The sequence below is a fragment of the Salvelinus namaycush genome, chromosome 37 (genome assembly GCF_016432855.1).
Source record: "Salvelinus namaycush isolate Seneca chromosome 37, SaNama_1.0, whole genome shotgun sequence".
NCBI classification, from domain to species: Eukaryota; Metazoa; Chordata; class Actinopteri; order Salmoniformes; family Salmonidae; genus Salvelinus; species Salvelinus namaycush.
The window spans coordinates 29598379-29621669 of record NC_052343.1 but is presented as its reverse complement, the minus strand read 5'-3'; the positions used below and the strand labels follow the sequence as shown (position 1 = coordinate 29621669).

The 23291-nt window shown below is 43.7% G+C and overlaps 1 protein-coding gene across 1 annotated transcript in view; it reads right to left on the bottom strand.

Annotated features, from left to right (window-relative positions):
• LOC120031346 (copine-4) overlaps positions 1 to 23291 on the bottom strand; it is a 50785-nt gene that overhangs the window by 15056 nt on the left and 12438 nt on the right. The window contains exons 6-8 of the mRNA XM_038977056.1: positions 8810 to 8908; positions 4343 to 4429; positions 775 to 834 (exon numbers count right to left, since the gene is read on the bottom strand). Coding sequence (XP_038832984.1) covers positions 775 to 834; positions 4343 to 4429; positions 8810 to 8908 — 246 coding nt within the window. The remainder of the gene's footprint in view (positions 1 to 774; positions 835 to 4342; positions 4430 to 8809; positions 8909 to 23291) is intronic.

Sequence of the window (23291 nt, the reverse complement as noted above, 5' to 3'; positions counted from 1 at the left end):
CCCCCCTCTCTCTTTTGTCATCTCTTATTCTTTTTCTCCTCATTTAAAGTCAGTCATCTCTTTGATTCTTTCTCTCACGTCTGTGATCTATGGATACATTGTTCCTCGTTAGAAACGGTTAGAGGCAGAACGTTTCTCATCTGTTGTTCAGCCTGGCACAGAGAGAGAGCCTAACACTCTCGCCAAGGGATCTGAAGGAAGTATGGAGCCCATTTAAATGTCAACATCAACCACGGTCGCCTTTTAGGTGGTAGGAATAAAAGGAAAAGTTAGTGTGTCATAAGAGCAAACACTTCCTGGTCAATTAAATGTACCTCAATAAGACCTCCCTTGAGATGTAGTTTCACACAAACACTATTTACAGGCAGGGGGCAGAGGGCATCACTTAGCCAGAAGAACAACAGATAATTAGAACCCACGTGTTCACAGCTTGGAGAAAGGGATTCTTGAAAAGCTGCAGCTAATGGCAGAGGTTTGCTTCCCAGGTGGTGAAAATGAACCATTCTAACTATCAGAACAAAAGAGGATTATTTATGTAAGCTCCCTAAGCTAATGCCTAGGCTTAAGTTCGGCAGGCTAACTTGTGGCACACAGATGACCCTGGTTAAAACCCAGTCTGTCACATATACGTCACCCAACTAAAAAGAGAATAATGAGGGAAGTGCCATTTTTTAAATGTCATATGCATTATTGTGTGTATTTGAATAGATTTTGGCATCCTGTGTGTGAATGTGTGAGTCATGCATGTTAGTGTGAGTGTCAGTGTGAACTCACTGTAAACTGGATCTGACAGCCTCCCATGATGTAATCCAGGAAGGAGTGCATCTTGATGATCTGTGGATGGGAGACAGCAGTTGAGGGCGGGGGACCTCAGCTATCCACAGTGAGAATTGGCACCAATCACTTGGGGATGACATGACGGACACAGTAACTGACCACTTAGGAGCATCTTATCCCTTATTCCAGCCTATTACAAAGCAGCTAGTTCAGCATGTTAGCCATTAGCTTTGAGAAAGCAGCTGGCTGTGTGTGTTGTCCATTATGTCTCTGTTACAACTGGTGTCACATGTTGGCCAGTGTTGGGAAATATCAGAGAGGAAGATGCAAAGTGGGGATTTACTCCGGCAACAAAATCTATCTACGTGAGATAAGCCTTTTTTTGGTCTATGAGAGCTTGTCAAATTACGTGAGGCTTATTTAATCTAACAGAAGTTAAATAATGTTTAGGCTGTTACAAATTATATAAGTGGATGAACGTGGCATTCCGGCAACTTTAAGAAATATGACTTAGTTGTGCCTGTTGTTCACACACGTATCTGCCCTCTCATTAGCTAGAATGGTCCCACTTTATCTCGGCTCCTCCCACCTGCCTCCCATCTTTGAGAACATCTAAACTCAGCAAAAAAAGAAACGTCCTCTCACTGTCAGCTGCGTTTATTTTCAGCAAACTTAACATGTGCAAATATTTGTTTAAACATAACAAGATTCAACAACTGAAACATAAACTGAACAAGTTCCACAGACATGTGACTAACAGAAATTGAATAATGTGTCCCTGAACAAAGGGGGGGGGGTCAAAATCAAAAGTAACAGTCAGTATCTGGTGTGGCCACCAGCTGCATTAAGTCCTGCACTGCATCTCCTCCTCATGGTCTGCACCAGATTTGCCAGTTCTTGCTGTGAGATGTTACCCCACTCTTCCACCAAGGCACCTGCAAGTTCCCGGACATTTCTGGGGGGAATGGCCCTAGCCCTCACCCTCCGATCCAGCAGGTCCCAGACGTGCTCAATGGGATTGAGATCCGGGCTCTTCACTGGCCATGGCATAACACTGACATTCCTGTCTTACAGGAAATCACGCACAGAACGAGCAGTATGGCTGGTGGCATTGTCATGCTGGAGGGATGACAACAAGCTCAGTCCGATGATGCTGTAACACATCCTCCAAGACCACTACGGACCCTCCACCTCCAAATTGATCCCGCTCCAGAGTACAGGCCTCGGTGTAACGCTCAGTGAAGAGCACTTTTTGCCAGTTCTGTCTGGTCCAGCGAAGGTGGGTTTGTGCCCATAGGCGACGTTGTTGCCGGTGATGTCTGGTGAGGACCTGCCTTACAACAGGCCTACAAGCCCTCAGTCCAGCCTCTCTCAGCCTATTGTTGTTGCCATCCTGTACCTGTCCCGCAGGTGTTGTCACGTCTGCTCCCGCTCTTTCCTCCCCCTGGCGCTTGAGGGCGCCAGGTTGCCCTGCATCACGCACTCCTGCCATCCATCACACACACCTGCCTTCCCTTGTCACGCGCATCAGCGTTATTGGACTCACCTGGACTCACTTATCACCTGTTCATTTCCTCTCCTATATTTGTCAGTTCCCCAGCTCTGTTCCCCGCTGCTGCATTGTATTGTTTTTTATCCTTAGTATTAGTTTTCTGACGCTGTTCCTGTCTCATTCCATGTCTGTTATTTATTAACTGTTTTACTCCCCGTACCTGCTTCGTCTCTCCAGCGTCAACTCATGTGACAGAATGCAGCAGCCAACATACGAAGCATCGGGGAGTACTGGCGTTCCGGTTGGTATGGTGGCATCGGCTCTGAGTCGCCACCGATGGAACCGGGGGTGCCTAGCCAGCTTGTCGTGCTTCCACGCCCTAGCTGGCTCGAGAGGTTTCCTTGCGCCAGTTGGCTCGGAAGGCACCCATCCCACGTCGGGCCTCAGACGGATCATCAGTTCTTGTTCGCCCAGCCGGTCCAGGAGTTTTTGTTTTTGTTTTGTTGGTGACGTCGGGGTGGATTCCGCTGCTGATGGAACTGGGGGTGCCTAAGCCAGCCCGTCGGGCTTTCACGCCCTGGCTGGCTCGGGAGGTTTCCTTGCCTCAGTTGGCTGGGCGGCTTCCCATCCCACGTCACACTCCACCGGATCTTTGGGCTCCCTCTCTGCAGCGGGATCGACAGGCGTCTTGCCTCAGCCGGATCCTCGGGCTTCCATTCCTCAGCCGGGTCACCAGGCTCTTACGCTCCTGCCGGTTTGTCGGGATTCCATGCCCCAACCGGCTTGCCCAGCGCCCATGTCTCAGCCGGTTCACCCCAAGAGGGGGGGGAGGGGGGGTACTGTCACGTCTGCTCCTGCTCTTCCCTCCCCCTGGCGCTTGAGGGCGCCAGGTTGCCCTGCATCACGCACTCCTGCTATCCATCACGCACACCTGCCTTCCCTTGTCAGGCGCATCAGCGTTATTGGACTCACCTGGACTCAGTTATCACCTGTTCTTTTCCTCCCCTATATTTGTCAGTTCCCCAGCTCTGTTCCCCGCTGCTGCATTGTATTGTTTTTTGTCCTTAGTATTAGTTTTATGACGCTGTTCCTGTCTCGTTCCATGTCCGTTATTTATAAAATGTTTTACTCCTCGTTCCTGCTTCGTCTCTCAAGCGTCAACTCATGTGACAGGTGTGATGTTCGGATGTACCGATCCTGTGAAGGTGTTGTTACACGTGGTCTGCCACTGCGAGGACGATCAGCTGTCCGTCCTGTCTCCCTGTAGCGCTGTCTTAGGCGTCTCACAGTATAGACATTGCAATTTATTGCCCTGGCCACATCTGCAGTCCTCATGCCTCCTTGCAGCATCCCTAAGGCACGTTCACGCAGATGAGCAGGGACCCTGGACATCTTTCTTTTTATGTTTTTCAGAGACAGTAGAAAGGCCTCTTTAGTGTCCTAAGTTTTCATAACTGTGACCTTAATTGCCTACCTTCTGTAAGCTGTTAGTGTCTCAACGACCATTCCACAGGTGCATGTTCATTAATTGTTTCTGGTTCATTGAACAAGCATGGGAAACCGTGTTTAAACCCTTTACAATGAAGATCTGTGAAGTTATTTGGATTTTTACTAATTACCTTTGAAAGACAGAGTCCTGAAAAAGGGACATTTCTTTTTTTGCTGAGTTTATTTCCTTTGTTGGAGCGGTCACTCGACTATCTTCTCAATATAATAGATCATCTTGGTAAGTAGCAATCTGCCAATAAAGACACTGAGAAAGGCCAGCACTTATTTAATAGGAATATGTCTGCATTTAAAAACAACATTAGCTATTCCACAGTGTCTCCATGCAGACATAGTTGTCCCCAAAATGACACAAATTATAAGGCCATCTGTGGGTTCAGCAGATGGAAGAAATGTCATATTAGTCAGATTCCATCTGATCACAACCGTCCTTCACATCCATAACAGCAACAGGATGATAAATGTTCTGGAACCGTCTGCCAATGAGACTTAGACATCAGGTTAGAGAAAGTGGTGGGCGGAGGAAGGATGGAATGAGTGTGTGAATGAGAGCGAGTCGTGAATCACCTTGCACTGATTGAGAATGACGATACCAGAGTTCTTGTAATTCTTCTTCTTGATCTGATACTTGGGGTTTATACACTCCCATTGGACCTGGCGTTGATCAAATATAAAAAACACTATTAACACGATAAGTACAGTATCATCCCTACAGTATGTGACTTGGTGGAGGGAGACTGACTGTGCTAAACAGAGATTAAAAGCATCATTAAAAAAAGACAGAATTGATAGACTATATCGTCCCATTGGATAACATGGAACGATGGTAGTGGAGGCCAGACAATGGAGTGAAAGAAAACAATATGATCCACAGCAATGAGAAGTGGCAAGGAAATGGTACTGTGGAGCGTGTTAGGGAGAATAATTAGCAAATCCAAGCAACAGCCTGACGAGGTTCGGTTTCTGGATCGTTTGTTCGTCATTAATGAGGGGAGTGTTATCCGTTCATGACTGTACAGATTAGCCCAGTCATTTCAATCTGCTGCTCAAAAACAGAAAACAACTCCTGTGTTAAAATCCGCAACTTTTCCTCTAAGGGTCATGGGAGAGAAAAACAAAACATCAGTCACCTAATCGTCTCAGGGACAGTCTGTCCGTGCTGTTCTCAGTCATTCACTTTAGCTTACAAAACCGATTATATAACCATTATTGTAAAAGTGGATACCCAACTAGTTGTAGCTCCATGAATGATTGTCAGATAATGGGTAAAAAAACTAGATATCTCCATTAGCCAAATCCCCAATTTCAGTAGGAGTCAGCAACCCTTGTGTATCCTACAGCATATGTGGCATTGGAGTCTAATGAAATGGACCTTACTGTAACGCGTTTAATGCCAGCAGGTCCTGCAGTCTTCTTCAATTCCATGACGGAGCCAATTAGTGGTGTGACCGGCCTTTAAAAGCTTGCTGCGTTTGAGGCCCGAGCACCGTAGGGTTTATTCAGACTACGAAGTGAGCGACATTGTAATGTAATTAGCCTAGACGCCTTAGCCTGGAGCTCCTTTTGTGTGCTAATGAAGACACAGCTGTCTGCCTGGGCCGGTCGGCGTGATGAAGGAGAGCCGTCCAGTGTTGCACGGCCGTACGGGTCGTCACCTGTCATCCTCACCATGAACGTTGACTAATTAAATGCATTCTTTCTTGTTCTTGTTCCAAGGGAAGCTGTTCGGTTTGCAAAACTCTGGACATTAGGTAAATGCCTTTAAAAAGAAAACACTAGAGCATGGCTTAAACCAAAAGGCATTATGCAGAACTCGTAAATACCAAACATAAAACTTAAAATGTCTTAAAACAGTCTCCTCAAACTGTCTCTTTAAGTGGTGATGAAGGCTGATCTCTATTAAAAGAGTAAAAAATAAATCTGTCTTTATCAAAGTGCCTTCAATTGAAATCAAACATCACTGAGAGTCATGGTTCAACTGAAAAGTTTTAACGGTTTCCTTGGGATGTCCCAACTATGATGTCACCCCATTGAAGTAGAAATTTGAAACGGTTAAGGCAAGGGTTATGGTTAAGGTTAGGGTGAGGGTAGGGGTTAAGGTAAGGGTTATGGTTAAGGTGAGGGTAGGGGTTAAGGTAAGGGTTATGGTTAAGGTTAGGGTGAGGGTAGGGGTTAAGGTAAGGGTTATGGTTAAGGTTAGGGTGAGGGTAGGGGTTAAGGTAAGGGTTATGGTTAAGGTTAGGGTGAGGGTAGGGGTTAAGGTAAGGGTTATGGTTAAGGTTCGGGTAGGTGTTAAGGTAAGGGTTATGGTTAAGGTTAGGGTGAGGGTAGGAGTTAAGGTAAGGGTTATGGTTAAGGTTAGGGTGAAGGTAGGGGTTAAGGTTCGGGTAGGGATGTCCCAAGGATGCCGAATAGCACTAACCATGGCTCAAAGGATCCATTACCAAGCATTCTGAGCTGGAAGGAAACGGCAAGGATTCTTTCCCAAACACACCAGGCAGGACAGAACTTTCACTCTCACACACTCTTGTCCTCCATACAGTGAAGGAGAGAGTGCTGATTTCTGAATTACACTGGCACAGAGAGAGAGAAAGAGGAGACGGTGGCTACCGGATGATGGGGAGGCTCCTGGCTGAGAGAGATCCATTGTCATTTGTTTGGTTTTTCCTGAAGGCTTCTGTCCTACTCTTCCCTGTGGAGCGCAGAAATATCCTCAGCACCCAATGAGAGAAGTAAGTATCTCCCCCGGGGGAGAAAAATGTCCTGAGCCCCAAATGGCCCCATTCCACTGCACTTGGTCACGTCCCCCAGAGAGAGGACACTACCCTCTGGTCACATCCCCCAGAGAGAGGACACTACCCTCTGGTCACATCCGCCAGAGAGAGGACGCTACCCTCTGGTCACATCCCCCAGAGAGAGGACACTACCCTCTGGTCACATCCCCCAGAGAGAGGACGCTACCCTCTGGTCACATCCCCCAGAGAGAGGACGCTACCCTCTGGTCACATCCCCCAGAGAGAGGACGCTACCCTCTGGTCACATCCCCCAGAGAGAGGACGCTACCCTCTGGTCACATCCCCCAGAGAGAGGACGCTACCCTCTGGTCACATCCCCCAGAGAGAGGACGCTACCCTCTGGTCACATCCCCCAGAGAGAGGACACTACCCTCTGGTCACATCCCCCAGAGAGAGGACACTACCCTCTGGTCACATCCCCCAGAGAGAGGACACTACCCTCTGGTCACATCCCCCAGAGAGAGGACGCTACCCTCTGGTCACATCCCCCAGAGAGAGGACACTACCCTCTGGTCACATCCCCCAGAGAGAGGAAGCTACCCTCTGGTCACATCCCCCAGAGAGAGGACGCTACCCTCTGGTCACATCCCCCAGAGAGAGGACGCTACCCTCTGGTCACATCCCCCAGAGAGAGGACGCTACCCTCTGGTCACATCCCCCAGAGAGAGGACGCTACCCTCTGGTCACATCCCCCAGAGAGAGGACGCTACCCTCTGGTCACATCCCCCAGAGAGAGGACGCTACCCTCTGGTCACATCCCCCAGAGAGAGGACGCTACCCTCTGGTCACATCCCCCAGAGAGAGGACGCTACCCTCTGGTCACATCCCCCAGAGAGAGGACACTACCCTCTGGTCACATCCCCCAGAGAGAGGACACTACCCTCTGGTCACATCCCCCAGAGAGAGGACGCTACCCTCTGGTCACATCCCCCAGAGAGAGGACGCTACCCTCTGGTCACATCCCCCAGAGAGAGGACGCTACCCTCTGGTCACATCCCCCAGAGAGAGGACACTACCCTCTGGTCACATCCCCCAGAGAGAGGACACTACCCTCTGGTCACATCCCCCAGAGAGAGGACACTACCCTCTGGTCACATCCCCCAGAGAGAGGACGCTACCCTCTGGTCACATCCCCCAGAGAGAGGACACTACCCTCTGGTCACATCCCCCAGAGAGAGGACACTACCCTCTGGTCACATCCCCCAGAGAGAGGACACTACCCTCTGGTCACATCCCCCAGAGAGAGGACACTACCCTCTGGTCACATCCCCCAGAGAGAGGACGCTAGATAAACCTTCAGAGGAGTTGGATGAAAACAAATCTCCAGTCGGCAACCCACATGAGCTCTGCCTCTCTAACCCACATGAGCTCTGCCTCTCTAACCCACATGAGCTCTGCCTCTCTAACCCACATGAGCTCTGCCTCTCTAACCCACTTTCTCTCTGCTCTGACATATCATCTGGAGAGACATACATTGCAGTGAGTACAGAACCATATCAGAGTGTGATTCCTACAGTCTGAGAAGTCTTCGGTATATGATAATGACCATGTTTCCAGATGGGCTAGTAAAATGACTAGGTAGATGTACACCCCAAAAATTGTTTGTGACTTTTGTGACTTTTTTCTTTTTCTAATTCGACAAATTCCAGATGCTACAAGCATGATGATAATGAAAAGATATGGATGCGTTGTCACATTGTATATATGATTGGAGACAAGCGCAGGAATACGTTATAAGGGGTTTTAATACTCCACCCAAATTACACAACATGCCATGACAGGCACGGGGACGAAGCCCAAAACAAACACGTATACCAACACACAGGGATTTAACCCAAACAAAAGAACGAGGTTAAACCTCTAAGAAATACAAAGGACGAGACCAGTAATTACACTGCACAGGACCCGTAATAACAATTGCATAAAACACACAGAACGCCAAAACACAGGTACTCACAGGACCAACAGACATGGTAACAATAATCGACCAGGACAATGGGGAACAGAGGGCACATATATACAATTACTAATCAGGGAAAATGGTAACCAGGAGTGCGTAATTGGACAGTTCAGTGAAGCCTAGAAGGCCGGTGATGTAGAACTCCGTGACAGGCATCTAGAAATGATCATTTTACAAACCTGATTGATGCCCTCGCTACCTAAAAGAAAAACAACCAACACTATCTGAAAAAAACAGCCAACCCCACTTATAAACTCACACAACACCTGTACAGCCTACCTGTCTCCCATCCATTGCCCCTCTCATCTCTTTGAATGTGGCCTGATATTCACCAATATAGTCGTGCTTCCCATTGGAGTCCCAGTCCCACACTGTGCACTGATAGAGAGAGAGAGAGAGAGAGAGAGAGAGAGAGAGAGAGAGAGAGAGAGAGGGAAGAAAGGGAGAGAGAGGGGAGAAAGGGAGAGAGAGGGAGAGAGGGGGGGAGAGAGAGAGAGGGGGGTAGAGAGAGAGAGAGAGAGAGAGAGTAAGAGAGAGAGAGAGAGAGAGAGAGAGAGAGAGAGAGAGAGAGGAAAGAGAGAGAGAGAGAGGAAAGGGAGAGAGAGAGAGAGGAAAGGGAGAGAGGGGGGGGGGGAGTGGGGGGGGAAGAGAGAGAGAGAGAAAAGAGAAGAGAGAAAGAGTATGTTAGAAAAAGGGACTTCAGTTAATGATCAAATACTACGGTGTCAATATGAACATATCACCTAACCTATCTGTGAATGCTGCAGTTGAACAAGATCTCCAGACTGAATGTGACCAACTATGTGGTGTCATGTAGATTCTGGCATGGTTGAAAGCTCTTCCCCTGGTGTTCACACTCGTTACAACTCACTGGGGCCAGTTTCAGAAAACTAGAGCAGACTCCCCTGTGATGCTTCTCCATTAATAAATCAGTAAGGCGACATTGCTGGAGTTTTAATAGTCTCATGAAATATAGAATTGAGGATGTGAAAGGCTTTTGACATAAGACAGAGAGAGAGAGTGTTAGGGTTCGTTCCTTACGTTCTTCTTTGTCAATCATTGGTTCAAAAACCTTTATTAATGCAATTTCAGACAGAAGTTGACAAACAGGAACATAGCACGCATGTTTCTGAGTAAGTTCTGCCCCAAACAAAAGGTCTCAAGTTGTTTTATTAAACCAAAGTCCCGCCTTAGTGATGAAACTGACTACGTCATTACCTTTTTACTCCTGAGACCAAAACCCTGCATCCATAGCTGTACAAACAGAGGTTCAGTGTTTATCTAAAAGCTAGGCAATAAATGTCCCCTCCCCAAAGTAGATTTACTGTGGAATGTCTGAGTAGTCTCTAATCTCCCACACTCCCCTGCAGAGTTCTGTCTCAGTCACACATTGAGTGAGTGAATGAGAAAACAACTGTGGAACAATTCTAAAACCATATAATGAATATATATATTGTTAATCTGTAGTCTAGGACCCTATAAATGTAAGGAGGGAGGGGTCTTATAACCCCTCCCCTTCTATTAATATAACATAAGCATAATCAATTATTCTAATACATCAAACATTTGTACAGCCCCAAATCATGACCGCTAGGTGAATCCTGACAACAGCATTGAATTTGTGTGTGTGTGTGTGTGTGTATGTTTATTTTGTTTAACATTATACATTTTTAAATGAATTACTACACTTCATTTTTAAGCACACATTTTATCATAATTTCTTATAAAAAGATCTGTCAGCGGTATTTTGCCGAGGGGAAGACTAACTGGACCAGGCAAAAAGTACCCCCTCAACCCCCCTCCCTTTTCTCCTTAGTAAGTGGTTTCTTCCTAGGTGCGCCACCGAGCAAAGATATGCTAGGCAGGTCGCTAGATACTCTTGTGCATGCAGACAGTATCGTCAGTTGAGGAGGAGAGAGAGTGTTGAGTTACATGCACAGCATTTGATTTGATTTTAGCTGCCAGTGATGGGCAGAACTCGCAGGAGGTATGTTTGTAAATCGTTGTCCAGGTCGTTGTGCTGTTGGAAGGTGAACCTTCACCCCAGTCTGCTGAAAAACATCCCCACAGCATGATGCTGCCACCACCATGCTTCACCGCCAGATGTGACGCTTGGCATTCAGGCTAAAGAGTTCAATCGTGGTTTCATCAGACCAGAAAATCTTGTTTCTCATGGTCTGAGAGTCTTTAGCTGCCTTTTGGCAAACTCAAATTTATGTGCCTTTTACTCAGGAGTGGCTTCCGTCTGGCCACTCTACCATAAAGGCCTGATTAGTGGAGTGCTGCAGAGATGGTTGTCCTTCTGGAAGGTTCTCCCATCTCTACAGAGGAACTCTGGAGCTCTGTCAGAGTCACCATCGGGTTCTTGGTCACCTCCCTGACCAAGGCCTTTCTCCCCCGATTGCTCAGTTTGGCCGGGCGGCCAGCTCTAGGAAGAGTCTTGGTGGTTAAGAATGATGGAGGCCACTGTGTTCTTGGGGACCTTCAATGCTGCAGACATTTTTTGGTAAACTTCCCCAGATCTGTGCCTCGACACAATCCTGTTTCGGAGCGCTACGGACAATTCCTTCGACCTCATGGCTTGTTTTTAGTCTGACATGCACTGTCAACTGTGGGACTTTATATAGACAGGTGTGTGCCTTTCCAAATCATGTCCAATCAATTGAATTTACCACAGGTGGACTCCAATCAAGTTGTAAAAGCATCTCAAGGATGATCAATGGAAAGAGGATAAAAAAAACGTTCTAAAAAACTGTTTTCGCTTTGTCAATATGGGGTATTGTGTGTAGGTTGATGAGGATTTTTATTTATTTCAATATTTTTAAAATAAGACTTTAACGTAACAAAATGTGGAAAAAGGGATGGGGTCTGAATACTTTCTGAATGCGCTGTATATACAGTAACAGTGGGGCAGTTGTACTAAACTACTAAGGCATAACATTTGTCATAGAATCAATGTGCATCATTCATTAAAATGACATTTGAACAGGTAAAGAGGTATGCTTAGATAGCCTTCTTTTTTCACTTCTTTTTTTTGGTACATAGTATTAGGCATAATGATTATGGCTCTAGATTGCAGGAACAAGCTGTTTTAGTTGTTCGAAAAATACTAAATCCTCAGAATTCCAGAGGGGGGCTGGCCAGTCCCACACACACACAGCCTTCATCCTCATGAACCTCTAAAATAATGGGTGCATGGACAAGGACACTGTTTGTTTGTGTGTGTGTGTGTGTGTGTGTGTGTGTGTGTGTGTGTGTGTGTGTGTGTGTGTGTGTGTGTGTGTGTGTGTGTGTGTGTGTGTGTGTGTGTGTGTGTGTGTGTGTGTGTGTGTGTGTGTGTGTGTGTGTCTAGGTTTCACATGGATCATAGATAAATAAACTGACCTCTGACCCTCATTTGGCCATTAGCTATGCTGAACATTCATCTATGATACACATTCACTACAGTGGCCATTCCAGCACAGCCTCCTACATCCATGGTTGTGTCAAGTGTCAGAACCGTGGCCTTGTAACGGTTCTCTAGCTCTTCCTCCTCCTCGGACGAGGAGAGGCGAGACGGATCAGATGACCAATATGCAGCGTGGTAGTTTGACATTATATTTATTTAACAAGACAAAAAACGAACTATACTTGAATATAAACAAAATAACAAAACCGATGTAGACAGACCTGGACGTAAGAACTTACATGAAACGAAGAACGCACGAACAGGAAAAATGACTACACAAAACGAACGAACGGACAAACAAACCGAAACAGTCCCGTGTGGCGCAACATAGACACAGACACAGGAGACAACCACCCACACCAATCAATGTGAAAACACCTACCTTAATATGGCTCTCAATCAGAGGAAATGAAAACCACCTGCCTCTAATTGAGAACCATATCAGGTCACCCTTTAACAAACATAGAAACACATAACATAGACTACCCACCCAAACTCACGCCCTGACCGTCAAACACATACAAAATAACAGAAAACCGGTCAGGAACGTGACATAACCCCCCCCTCAAGGTGCGTACTCCGAACGCACCACCAAAAGTCTAGGGGAGGGTCTGGGTGGGCGTCTGACCACGGTGGTGGCTCAGGCTCTGGGCGAGGTCCCCACCCCACCATAGTCAATCCCAGCTTACGTCTCCCACTTAGAATGACCACCCTCATATTACACCCACTTAATTTAAATGGTAACCTTAAGATAAGGGGCAGCACCGGGACAAGGGGCAGCACCGGGATAAGGTAGCTCAGGACAGAGAGATAGCTCAGGACAGAGAGGTAGCTCAGGATAGAGGGGCAACTCCGGACTGAAGGGCAGCTCCGGACAGAGAGACAGCTCTGGACTGAGGGGCAGTTCTGGATAAATGGCAGCTCTGGGCTGAGGGGCAGCTCATGACTGGCTGACGGCTCTGGACGCTCATGGCTAGCTGACGGCTCTGGACGCTCATGGCTGGCGGGCGGCTCTGGCAGATCCTGTCTGGTTGGCGGCTCTGGCAGATCCTGTCTGGTTGGCGGCTCTGGCAGATCCTGTCTGGTTGGCGGCTCTGGCAGATCCTGTCTGGTTGGCGGCTCTGGCAGATCCTGTCTGGTTGGCGGCTCTGGCAGATCCTGTCTGGTTGGCGGCTCTGGCAGATCCTGACTGACGAATGGCTCTAGCGGCTCCTGACTGACTAACGGCTCTGACGGCTCGGGGCAGACGGGCGGCTCTAATGGCTCGGGACAGACGGATGGCTCAGACGGCGCTGGGGAGATGGATGGCTCAGATGGCGCTGGGGAGACGGATGGCTCAGATGGCGCTGTGGAGACGGATGGCTCAGACGGCGCTGTGGAGACGGATGGCTCAGATGGCGCTGGGGAGACGGATGGCTCAGATGGCACTGGGGAGACGGATGGCTCAGATGGCACTGGGCAGACGGATGGCTCTGGCCGGATGAGGCGCACTGTAGGCCTGGTGCGTGGTGCCGGAACTGGAGGCACCGGGCTAAGGACACGCACCTTCAGGCTAGTGCGGGGAGCAGGGACAGGGCACACTGGAATCTCAAAACGCACTATGGACCTGGTGCGTGGTACCGGCACTGGTGGCACCGGGCTGAGGGCACGCACATCAGGACGAGTACGGGGAGAAGGAACAGTGTGTACAGGGCTCTGGAGACGCACAGGTGGCTTAGTGCGTGGTGCCGGAACTGGAGGCACTGGGCTGGAGACACGCACCATAGGGAGAGTGCGTGGAGGAGGAACAGGGCTCTGGAAACGCACTGGAAGCCTGGTGCGTGGAGTAGGCACTGGTGGTACTGGGCTGGGGCGGGGAGGTGGCGCCGGAAATACCGGACCGTGCAGGCGTACTGGCTCCCTTGAGCATTGAGCCTGCCCAACCTTACCTGGCTGAATGCTCCCCCTCGCCCGACCAGTGCGGGGAGGTGGAATAACCCGCACCGGGCTATGTAGGCGAACCGGGGGACACCATGCGTAAGGCTGGTGCCATGTAAGCCGGCCCGAGGAGACGTACTGGTGGCCAGATATGTAGGGCCGGCTTCATGACATCCGGCTCAACGCTCAATCTAGCCCTACCAGTGCGGGGAGGTGGAATAACCCGCACCGGGCTATGAACACGTACAGGAGACACCGTGCGCTCTACTGCGTAACACGGTGTCTGCCCGTACTCCCGCTCTCCACGGTTAGCCTGGGAAGTGGGCGCAGGTCTCCTACCTGCCCTTGGCCCACTACCTCTTAGCCCCCCCCCCCTCCCAAGAAATTTTTGGGGTTTCTTCGCGGGCTTCCAGCCACGTCTCCTTGCTGCCTCCTCATACCACCGCTCCTGGGCTCTCGCTGCTTCCATCTCCTCACGAGCGCGGCGATATTCCCCAATATGAGCCCAGTGTCCTTTTCCCTCCAATACTTCTTCCCATGTCCAGGATTCCTGTTTCGTAGGCCACTGCTCGAACTCACGCTGCTTGGTTCTGGTTCGGTGGGTGGTTCTGTAACGATTCTCTACTTCGTCCTCCTCCTCAGACGAGGAGAGGCGAGACGGATCAGATGACCAATATGCAGCGTGGTAGTTTGACATTGTATTTATTTAACAAGACAAAAAAACGAACTATACTTGAATATAAACAAAATAACAAAACGAATGTAGACAGACCTGGACGACGAACTTACATGAAACACGAAGAACGCACGAACAGGAAAAATGACTACACAAAACGAACGAACGGACAAACAAACCGAAACAGTCCCGTGTGGCGCAACATAGACACAGACACAGGAGACAACCACCCACAACAATCAATGTGAAAACACCTACCTTAATATGGCTCTCAATCAGAGGAAATGAAAACCACCTGCCTCTAATTGAGAACCATATCAGGTCACCCTTTAACAAACATAGAAACACATAACATAGACTACCCACCCAAACTCACGCCCTGACCGTCAAACACATACAAAATAACAGAAAACCGGTCAGGAACGTGACAGTGGCCTTGTAACGTCTGTTTAATAAATGTGTGTTCAATTAATGCTCCTGTATTATACAGTTTGTGATAAGGAGGTTAACCTGAGCTAACATTAACAGCATCTTCTGAAAAGTCCCATTGGAGGGGAAGACATTTTATTATCCATTAAAACTAGAGGCATATTAACTCCACAGGGAATCATTCACTATCACTGCTTCTGACACCCACACACACATACACCCACACCCACACATCCACCCACACATCCACCCACACATCCACCCACATCCACCCACATCCACCCACACCCCTAACACACATCCACCCACACATCCACCCACATCCACCCACATACACCCACACCCCTAACACACATCCAGCCACACATCCACCCACATACACCCCCACCCCTAACACATATCCATCCACACCCCACACACACTCGGTCATACTTAAGTGGATATTATGGAATGGAAATCTGACACTGGATTAAGGGGATCAGAAGGACTTTGACACATGCTTGTCAGCCATCCGCATCTCTCTCCACAGCAACTCCACTTTCCCTCCTTAAGTAACCATGAATAATGCAAGGACAAGAGGGTCATTTCCCTTTAAAGGTCCTGTCTCTCAGCTCCATCCAGATACCCCACCAGGTAGACGGTGAGACTCCTCTTTGGGCTTGGCAAGGAGGGCTAAATTGGTGTCTTTTCTACACGACTCTCTTTTCCTCTGGTGAAAGGCTCAACCAATTGGGTCGCTTTCCAATTAACAAGAAGGGATATTCAGGGGCCAGAGAGGTTGAAGGGGAGTGCGGGACTTTCATCCAAAACCATTAGCTTCCCTCATTAACTAGACAGAACTAGAAGAGCTGGGTCATATGGAAACTCTGCTTCGATATCAGAACACTGACATCATCTACTGTATGGATTCTAGAGGTTGATATTCTCAACTCAAGTGTGCAGTTGAAATTACTAAAGAACTTCAAAGAACTTCTCACATTTCAATAAGATGATGACTGAGACCCAAAGGAAGAGATAGGCCTACTACCCTCCTTTCTAAGCATTTACATACTGCCACAATGTGTTAGTTCAGCTGACCGTTCCATTTCACAGATTTGTATAATTTAACATTACTTTTAGATAGCCCTGGCTGGCAAAGGTTTCGTTTTGTGTTAGGAGGGTATGGCTGAATATTATCTGTCTAATGATGGTTGTTGGGAACAATGCTCTTTGCTGCTCGTTGATGAGTCTGTGCTTTCCAGCAATGACATCATTGGATCCAATAGTCACCAGTTATGTTCCCTGACATGTTCTACATGAGCTACCCCTATGATGCTACCATTATGGTCTACTATTATGATGCTACTATTATGGTCTTCTATTATGATGCTACTATTATGATGCTACCATTACGATCTACTATTATGATGCTACCATTATGGTCTACTATTATGATGCTACTATTATGGTCTTCTATTATGATGCTACTATTATGATGCTACCATTACGATCTACTATTATGATGCTACCATTATGGTCTACTATTATGATGCTACCATTATGGTCTACTATTATGATGCTACTTTTATGATGCTACCATTATGATGCTAACATTATGGTCTACTATTATGATGCTACCATTATGGTCTACTATTATGATGCTACCATTACGTGGTACTATTATGATGCTACCATTATGATCTACTATTATGATGATACCATTATGGTTGTACTATTATGATGCTGCCATTATGATGCTACCATTATGGTCTACTACTATGATGCTACTATTATGGTCTTCTATTATGATGCTACTATTATGGTCTTCTATTATGATGCTACTATTATGATGCTACCATTACGATCTACTATTATGATGCTACCATATGGTCTACTATTATGATGCTACCATTATGGTCTACTATTATGATGCTACTTTTATGATGCTACTATTATGATGCTACCATTACGTGGTACTATTATGATGCTACCATTATGATCTACTATTATGATGCTACCATTATGGTTGTACTATTATGATGCTGCCATTATGATGCTACCATTACGATCTACTATTATGATGCTACCATTATGGTCTACTATTATGATGCTACTATTATGGTCTTCTATTATGATGCTACTATTATGATGCTACCATTACGATCTACTATTATGATGCTACCATATGGTCTACTATTATGATGCTACCATTATGGTCTACTATTATGATGCTACTTTTATGATGCTACCATTATGATGCTAACATTATGGTCTACTATTATGATCCTACCATTATGGTCTACTATTATGATGCTAAGATTATGATGCTACCATTATGGTCTACTATTATAATGCTACCATTATGATGCTACCATTATGGTCTACTATTATGATGCTACCATTATGGTCTACTATTATGATGCTACAAATTATGATCTACTATTATGATAATACCTTTATGATGCTACCATTATGGTCTACTATTATGATGATACCATTATGGTGCTACCATTATGGTCTACTATTATGATGCTACCATTATGATGCTACCATTATGGTCTACTATTATGATTCTATCATTATGGTCTACTATTATGATGCTACCATTATGATGCTACCAGTATGGTCTACTATTATGATGCTACCATTATGATGCTACCATTACGGTCTACTATTATGATGCTACCATTATGATGCTACCATTATGGTCTACTAGTATGATGCTACCATTATGGTCTACTATTATGATGCTACCATTATGATCTACTATTATGATAATACCATTATGATGCTACCATTATGGTCTACTATTATGATGCTACCATTATGGTCTACTATTATGATGCTACCATTATGGTCTACTATTATGATGCTACCGGTATTGGCCTACTATTATGATGCTACTATTATGATGCTACCATTATGGTCTACTATTATGATGCTACCATTACGTGGTACTATTATGATGCTACCATTATGATCTACTATTATGATGCTACCATTATGGTTGTACTATTATGATGCTGCCAGTATGATGCTACCGTTACGATCTACTATTATGATGCTACCATTATGGTCTACTATTATGATGCTACTATTATGGTCTTCTATTATGATGCTACTATTATGATGCTACCATTACGATCTACTATTATGATGCTACCATTATGGTCTACTATTATGATGCTACCATTATGGTCTACTATTATGATGCTACTTTTATGATGCTACCATTATGATGCTAACATTATGGTCTACTATTATGATCCTACCATTATGGTCTACTATTATGATGCTAAGATTATGATGCTACCATTATGGTCTACTATTATGATGCTACCATTATGGTCTACCATTATAATGCTACCATTATGATGCTACTATTATGGTCTACTATTATGATGCTACCATTATGGTCTACTATTATGATGCTACCATTATGATCTACTATTATGATAATACCTTTATGATGCTACCATTATGGTCTACTATTATGATGCTACCATTATGGTGCTACCATTATGGTCTACTATTATGATGCTACCATTATGATGCTACCATTATGGTCTACTATTATGATTCTATCATTATGGTCTACTATTATGATGCTACCATTATGATCTACTATTATAATAATACCATTATGATGCTAACATTATGGTCTACTATTATGATGCTACCATTATGGTCTACTATTATGATGCTACTATTATGATGCTACCAGTATGGTCTACTATTATGATGCTACCATTATGATGCTACCATTACGGTCTACTATTATGATGCTACCATTATGATGCTACCATTATGGTCTACTAGTATGATGCTACCATTATGGTCTACTATTATGATGCTACCATTATGATCTACTATTATGATAATACCATTATGATCTACCATTATGATAATACCATTATGATACTACCATTATGGTCTACTATTATGATGCTACCATTATGGTCTACTATTATGATGCTACCATTATGGTCTACTATTATGATGCTACCGGTATTGGCCTACTATTATGATGCTACTATTATGATGCTACCATTATGGTCTACTATTATGATGCTACCATTACGTGGTACTATTATGATACTACCATTATGGTTGTACTATTATGATGCTGCCATTATGATGCTACCATTATGGTCTACTACTATGATGCTACCAATATGGTCTACTATTATGATGATACCATTATGGTCTACTATTATGATGCTACCATTACATGGTACTATTATGATGCTACCATTATGATCTACTATTATGATGCTACCATTATGGTCTACTATTATGATGCTACCATTATGGTCTACTATTATGATGCTACTATTATGGTCTACTATTATGATGCTACTATTATGATGCTACCATTATGGTCTACTATTATGATGCTACCATTATGGTCTACTATTATGATGCTACCATTATGGTCTACTATTATGATGCTACCATTATGGTCTACTATTATGATGCTACCGGTATTGGCCTACTATTATGATGCTACTATTATGATGCTACCATTATGGTCTACTATTATGATGCTACCATTACGTGGTACTATTATGATGCTACCATTATGATCTACTATTATGATGCTACCATTATGGTTGTACTATTATGATGCTGCCAGTATGATGCTACCGTTACGATCTACTATTATGATGCTACCATTATGGTCTACTATTATGATGCTACTATTATGGTCTTCTATTATAATGCTACTATTATGATGCTACCATTACGATCTACTATTATGATGCTACCATTATGGTCTACTATTATGATGCTACCATTATGGTCTACTATTATGATGCTACTTTTATGATGCTACCATTATGATGCTAACATTATGGTCTACTATTATGATGCTACCATTATGGTCTACTATTATGATGCTACTATTATGATGCTACCATTATGGTCTACTATTATGATGCTACCATTATGGTCTACTATTATGATGCTACCATTATGATGCTACCATTATGGTCTACTATTATGATGCTACTATTATGATGCTACCAGTATGGTCTACTATTATGATGCTACCATTATGATGCTACCATTACGGTCTACTATTATGATGCTACCATTATGATGCTACCATTATGGTCTACTAGTATGATGCTACCATTATGGTCTACTATTATGATGCTACCATTATGATCTACTATTATGATAATACCATTATGATACTACCATTATGATAATACCATTATGATACTACCATTATGGTCTACTATTATGATGCTACCATTATGGTCTACTATTATGATGCTACCATTATGGTCTACTATTATGATGCTACCGGTATTGGCCTACTATTATGATGCTACTATTATGATGCTACCATTATGGTCTACTATTATGATGCTACCATTACGTGGTACTATTATGATACTACCACTATGGTTGTACTATTATGATGCTGCCATTATGATGCTACCATTATGATGCTGCCATTATGATGCTACCATTATGGTCTACTACTATGATGCTACCAATGTGGTCTACTATTATGATGATACCATTATGGTCCACTATTATGATGCTACCATTACGTGGTACTATTATGATTCTACCATTATGATCTACCATTATGATACTACCATTATGGTCTACTATTATGATGCTACCATTATGGTCTACTATTAGGATGCTACTATTATGGTCTTCTATTATGATGCTACTATTATGATGCTACCATTACGATCTACTATTATGATGCTACCATTATGGTCTACTATTATGATGCTACCATTATGGTCTACTATTATGATGCTACCATTATGGTCTACTATTATGATGCTACCATTACGTGGTACTATTATGATGCTACCATTATGATCTACTATTATGATGCTACCATTATGGTTGTACTATTATGATGCTGCCAGTATGATGCTACCGTTACGATCTACTATTATGATGCTACCATTATGGTCTACTATTATGATGCTACTATTATGGTCTTCTATTATAATGCTACTATTATGATGCTACCATTACGATCTACTATTATGATGCTACCATTATGGTCTACTATTATGATGCTACCATTATGGTCTACTATTATGATGCTACCATTATGATGCTAACATTATGGTCTACTATTATGATCCTACCATTATGGTCTACTATTATGATGCTAAGATTATGATGCTACCATTATGGTCTACTATTATGATGCTACCATTATGGTCTACTATTATAATGCTACCGGTATTGGTCTACTATTATGATGCTACCATTATGGTCTACTATTATGATGCTACCATTATGATCTACTATTATGATAATACCATTATGGTCTACTGTTATGATGCTATCATTATGGTGCTACCATTATGGTCTACTATTATGATGCTACCATTATGATGCTACCATTATGGTCTACTATTATGATGCTACCATTATGGTCTACTATTATGATGCTACCATTATGATCTACTATTATGATAATACCATTATGATGCTACCATTATGGTCTACTATTATGATGCTACCATTATGGTCTACTATTATGATGCTACTATTATGATGCTACCAGTATGGTCTACTATTATGATGCTACCATTATGATGCTACCATTACGGTCTACTATTATGATGCTACCATTATGATGCTACCATTATGATCTACTATTATGATACTACCATTATGATCTACTATTATGATAATACCATTATGATACTACCATTATGGTCTACTATTATGATGCTACCATTATGGTCTACTATTATGATGCTACCATTATGGTCTACTATTATGATGCTACCGGTATTGGCCTACTATTATGATGCTACTATTATGATGCTACCATTATGGTCTACTATTATGATGCTACCATTACGTGGTACTATTATGATGCTCCCATTATGATCTACTAGTATGATGCTACCATTATGGTTGTACCATTATGATGCTGCCATTATGATGCTACCATTATGGTCTACTACTATGATGCTACCAATGTGGTCTACTATTATGATGATACCATTATGGTCCACTATTATGATGCTACCATTACGTGGTACTATTATGATTCTACCATTATGATCTACCATTATGATACTACCATTATGGTCTACTATTATGATGCTACCATTATGGTCTACTATTAGGATGCTACTATTATGGTCTTCTATTATGATGCTACTATTATGATGCTACCATTACGATCTACTATTATGATGCTACCATTATGGTCTACTATTATGATGCTACCATTATGGTCTACTATTATGATGCTACTATTATGATGCTACCATTACGATCTACTATTATGATGCTACCATTATGGTCTACTATTATGATGCTACCATTATGGTCTACTATTATGATGCTACTTTTATGATGCTACCATTATGATGCTAACATTATGGTCTACTATTATGATCCTACCATTATGGTCTACTATTATGATGCTAAGATTATGATGCTACCATTATGGTCTACTATTATGATGCTACCATTATGGTCTACTATTATAATGCTACCATTATGATGCTACCATTATGGTCTACTATTATGATGCTACCATTATGGTCTACTATTATGATGCTACCATTATGGTCTACTATTATAATGCTACCATTATGATGCTACCATTATGGTCTACTATTATGATGCTACCATTATGGTCTACTATTATGATGCTACCATTATGATCTACTATTATGATAATACCTTTATGATGCTACCATTATGGTCTACTATTATGATGCTACCATTATGGTGCTACCATTATGGTCTACTATTATGATGCTACCATTATGATGCTACCATTATGGTCTACTATTATGATTCTATCATTATGGTCTACTATTATGATGCTACCATTATGATCTACTATTATAATAATACCATTATGATGCTAACATTATGGTCTACTATTATGATGCTACCATTATGGTCTACTATTATGATGCTACTATTATGATGCTACCATTATGGTCTACTATTATGATGCTACCATTATGATGCTACCATTACGGTCTACTATTATGATGCTACCATTATGATGCTACCATTATGGTCTACTAGTATGATGCTACCATTATGGTCTACTATTATGATGCTACCATTATGATCTACTATTATGATGCTACCATTATGGTCTACTATTATGATGCTACCATTATGGTCTACTATTATGATGCTACCGGTATTGGCCTACTATTATGATGCTACTATTATGATGCTACCATTATGGTCTACTATTATGATGCTACCATTACGTGGTACTATTATGATGCTACCATTATGATCTACTATTATGATGCTACCATTATGGTTGTACTATT